Below are 4185 nucleotides of genomic sequence, written 5' to 3' on the forward strand. Positions count from 1 at the left end.
CAGCTGACCACGCTTCATTGGTCAAGAGCTGGGGGGGGGATGGGGACGATTTTGGGGGCATCCCAGGGGGCCCCTCCCGGCGCCCCCCGCCTCGGCGCCCCCCCCGCGCTCCCGCAGAGCACTTGGGGGCCACGTCACTGCTGGAACTGGCCCGTGGGCACCAAAGCTCCCCCCAGAACTGTTCCCAAAGCGGGGGGGACCTGGCCGTGCTGGCGGCCATCGCYCTCACCCAGGGCGGCAGCGACGCTGATGACGCCGATGACTCCGAGGACGCTGCCGCCGACGTCCCCCCGGCTCCCCGGGACGCCCCTGTGCTGCTGGAGCACAACTACGCCATGCCGGCGCGGGCGGGGCCCCCCAAAACGCTGCCGGCCCCGCCCACCATCACCGGCCCCGCCCTGTGCTTGGAGGCCACTGCTGCCGAGGTGCTCGAGGCCCCCGAGGAGGTGGTGGCCGAGCTGCCCCCGCCCGGTGTCACCGAGAGGGATTCGAGGACCCCGCTGGCCCCGCCGCCACGCCGCAAACGGCACCGGCCGCCCCCGCCCTCGTCCTCGAGCGACAGCGAGGCTGACGACGACGATGATGACGATGACAGCAGCAGCGATGACGGTGATGGCAGCGGTGGTGCCCGGTGCTGGCTGCGCCCCCGCGGCGTCCCCCCGCCGTCCCCGCCGGCCACCTTCGCGCCACGCAGCGAGTTCGAGCAGATGACCATCCTGTACGACATCTGGAGCGCTGGGCTGGACGCCGAGGACGCGCGCTACCTGCGGCTGACCTACGAGCGGCTGCTGCAGCAGGATGGGGCTGCGCACTGGCTGAATGACACCCACTGGGTGCACCACACCGATATCCTGCTGGGGCTGTGGGGACACGGGGTGTGGTGACACGGGGTGGCAGTGTGGCGACGTGGGGATGGGCGCTGGTGTTGTCATGGAGATACCACCTCTCGCATCCTCTCGCCGGCTGTTGTTGCCTTGACCGCTGTCCCTCACTGACTAGGACGAGCAGCCCTCGGCGCCGGCGCCGGTGGCCGGAGTGCCGGGAGCACCGGACGGGCAGCGCCCGCAGCGAGGGCTACTACCCCATCAGCCGGCGCGAGAAGGCGCGGTACCTGCGGCCGTGCCCTGCGCCCCGGCCCGACCCCGACGTGCCGGACACCCAGGTGAGTCCATGGGCATGGCCAGGGAGGGGACCCCGCCCCGCYGCCGCTGTGGTGTCACCGCTGTCACCGCCTGGCCCCCCTGCAGGGTCCCAACCGTGTGCTGTCGGAGCGACGCTCAGAGCAACGGCGGCTGCTCAGCGCCATCGGCTCGGCCGCGCTGCCGGACAGTGACCTGCTCAAGCTCAACCAGCTCAAGGTGGGTCATGCTGCGGGGTTCGGGATCACTTAGCTTCTCTCTGGTCGTCCCAGTGTAACGTCCCTCGGTGCCCTCCATGGCCCTGTTGTCCCTCGCGCTATTCCCGTGTTCTGTGTGTCTGTGTCCCTGATGTCACACCCCCATTGCCCCCACCCCAATTCCCCCGTCTTGTCCTCACTGCAATGATAAGTTCCCCCTTGTCTCCCCCCACYGTCCCCACTCCTGATAACACGTTCCCTCATGTTGTCCCCGCCCCTGATGATTATTCTCCGTGTTCTTCAGTTCCGGAAGAAGCGGCTGCGCTTCGGCCGCAGCCGGATCCACGAGTGGGGCCTGTTTGCCATGGAGCCCATTGCGGCCGACGAGATGGTCATTGAGTACGTGGGGCAGAACATCCGCCAGGTTGGTGTCCCTAGACCTCCCCTCGCTTGGTGTCCCCACAACCACCATGAGCATCCATTGGGCACATCCCATGTCCTGGTTGCCACCAGTCAGTCACCTCCCAGCCCACTCTTGTGAGGTCACCTTGGACTGTGGACCCACTAAGCCTTCTGTGGTCTCCAGCTCCCTTCCTTGGTGTCCCTGTGGTCACCTTCTACCAGCCTCGGGTGGCTCACGGCGACCACCATGGCTGAGTTTTGGACAGCGTGGTCAGTGTTTCACCACCTGTGCTGACATTTGGTGGCCATTTGGTGGACTTTTGGCCTCCAGAGCTGCTTTTTGGCCATCACAGTAGACCTTTGGCTGTCATGGTTGATGTGAGGGCCAGTCCCCAGATGCCAGAAAGACCCCGGGGTGGTGTTCTGGCCATGGCGGTGATCCCGCCTCGGTGACACTGTGGCTGTGACCGCAGGTAGTGGCCGACATGCGGGAGAAGCGCTATGCCCAGGAGGGTATCGGCAGCAGTTACCTGTTCCGCGTGGACCACGACACCATCATCGAYGCCACCAAGTGCGGCAACCTGGCGCGCTTCATCAACCACTGCTGCACGGTGAGCCCGTGGTGGTCCCCAAAACCCTGGGGGAACACCCCGAGGTCCTGCTGACCCCCTGTTCCTCCCTCCAGCCCAACTGCTACGCCAAGGTCATCACAATCGAGGCGCAGAAGAAGATTGTCATCTACTCGAAGCAGGCCATCGGTGTTAACGAGGAGATCACCTATGACTACAAGTTCCCCATCGAGGACACCAAGATCCCCTGCCTGTGCCGCACCGAGAGCTGCCGCGGCACCCTCAACTAGGGCAGCGGGGGTGGGCTGGGGCCATGTCTGTGCCATGCCAGGAGGGGCGTTGGGGTGCTGTGGTGCAGTTTTGGTCACCAAGGTTGGTGTTGGCCTCTACAATCGGCGTTTGATAACCAGGGTTGGCTTTTGGCTGCTGTGGTAGATGTGAGGGTTCACCACTGACATGACACCCCAGGGTTAATGTTTGGTCACCAGGGTTGATGTGAGGGGCCACTGCTGACAGGAGGACACCTGAAGCTGACCTTTGGCCACTGCAGTCAATGTTCAGCTGCTGCTGGTGCCCCAAGGATGTTGTGAGTGCCAGAGGGGCCACCATGGGTGACCTTTGGCCATGGCTGTTGAGACTGGGGGCCACCATCGCTGACATAATGACATTACTGATGTTTGGTGACCAATGACTTGATGTCACAGCTGTCAGTGGTGCAGTCATCCTCGTGTTGCCTGTGACATCATTGCCTGGCCACCAGTGCCATTGAGCCCCCCAACAGCCATGACATCGCTGCCCCTCCTTGTTCCTGGCAGCGCCCGTAATGACATCACCATGACATCACCATAACATCACGGCACCCCTCTTCCCCCCCCTGAAAAAGGCTCTTTTTCTCCCTTTTTTTTGGCTGTTTCTTGTAGAAACTTGGGGGCGTGTCGGGGGGGGCGGGGCCTGGCCCCCCATTCAGGGGAGGGGGGGATGTGAGGGGGGTSTGCCCCTCCCCCAGCCCCCTGCCCAGTCTCCCGGGGCCGCCCGTCCCCCCCAGCTCTGTAAATACCCCCGGGGGGGTGTAAATAGCTGTACATGCCCCTCCCCCCTGTACATATGTTGATACGGGGGGGCCCCTGGGCCCCTCCTTTTTATAAAGTGGCCACTGAGCTTTGGCATCGCCTCGGCCTCGTTTGTTTTTGGGGGAGTCTGAAGGGTCAAAGCTGCTGGCAGAGGGGAAAAGGACCTTTATATTCCATCAAAAAGGAGTCAAACTTTCTTCTTATTAGAGGTACCAATGAAAGTCACACAAGTCCCAATGAGTTACCCATTATTATTATCGTTAATAAATTTAGAGTAAAAGTAGAAATACTACAGAAAAAGGCAAAAAAAGAAGAAAAAACGAATAGGGGGGAAAAAAGGGTTTTTGTGTATCAGCAATATGGAAGAGTAACAACCACCGTAACGGTAAAAGTGTGCCAAAGGCAGAAGGGTAGCCTTGAGTGTTGAGGTCTATTTTACTGTTTCTAACAAGAGGTCACTATATGTTAAACACCGAAGCCCGCAAGATGGTTGAAAGGATCGTACAAAAATGCCAGCCTATTTAACCTCTTTAGGCGGGGGTGGGGGGTGGGGGGGGCTCCCTCCTTTTCTAAACGAAAATGGGGTTCGGATTTCTTTAAACCCTGCCGTGCCTCGCCTGAAGCAGCCCAGCGTCGTACTGGTGCCGCTGTCCGTCAGCCGCACGCGAGCGAGATGTTAATAAAACCTCACAGAACTCGGACACCGCAACAAACTATTATCGGATGGAAGAGCAGCCACATTTACTGCTAGGTGTCGGCAAAACGCAGCGAGGGAGAATCGCTTCGGAAGGGCCGGGAATGGCCTTTG

At 61.3% G+C, this 4185-nt stretch overlaps 1 protein-coding gene across 1 annotated transcript in view; it reads left to right on the plus strand.

Annotated features, from left to right (window-relative positions):
- Positions 1 to 3470, plus strand: part of LOC130587382 (histone-lysine N-methyltransferase SETD1A-like) — an 11363-nt gene extending 7893 nt beyond the window's left edge. Inside the window, exons 15-20 of the mRNA XM_057388357.1 lie at positions 4 to 846; positions 993 to 1162; positions 1248 to 1358; positions 1641 to 1760; positions 2212 to 2349; positions 2424 to 3470. Of these exons, the coding sequence (XP_057244340.1) occupies positions 4 to 846; positions 993 to 1162; positions 1248 to 1358; positions 1641 to 1760; positions 2212 to 2349; positions 2424 to 2597 (1556 nt within the window). The 3' untranslated portion in view covers positions 2598 to 3470. The remainder of the gene's footprint in view (positions 1 to 3; positions 847 to 992; positions 1163 to 1247; positions 1359 to 1640; positions 1761 to 2211; positions 2350 to 2423) is intronic.
- The last annotated feature ends 715 nt before the right edge of the window (positions 3471 to 4185 follow it).

The sequence above is a fragment of the Malurus melanocephalus genome, unplaced genomic scaffold (assembly GCF_030028575.1).
Source record: "Malurus melanocephalus ecotype Western Australia unplaced genomic scaffold, MMel_1.1 scaffold_1825, whole genome shotgun sequence".
Taxonomy (NCBI): Eukaryota; Metazoa; Chordata; class Aves; order Passeriformes; family Maluridae; genus Malurus; species Malurus melanocephalus.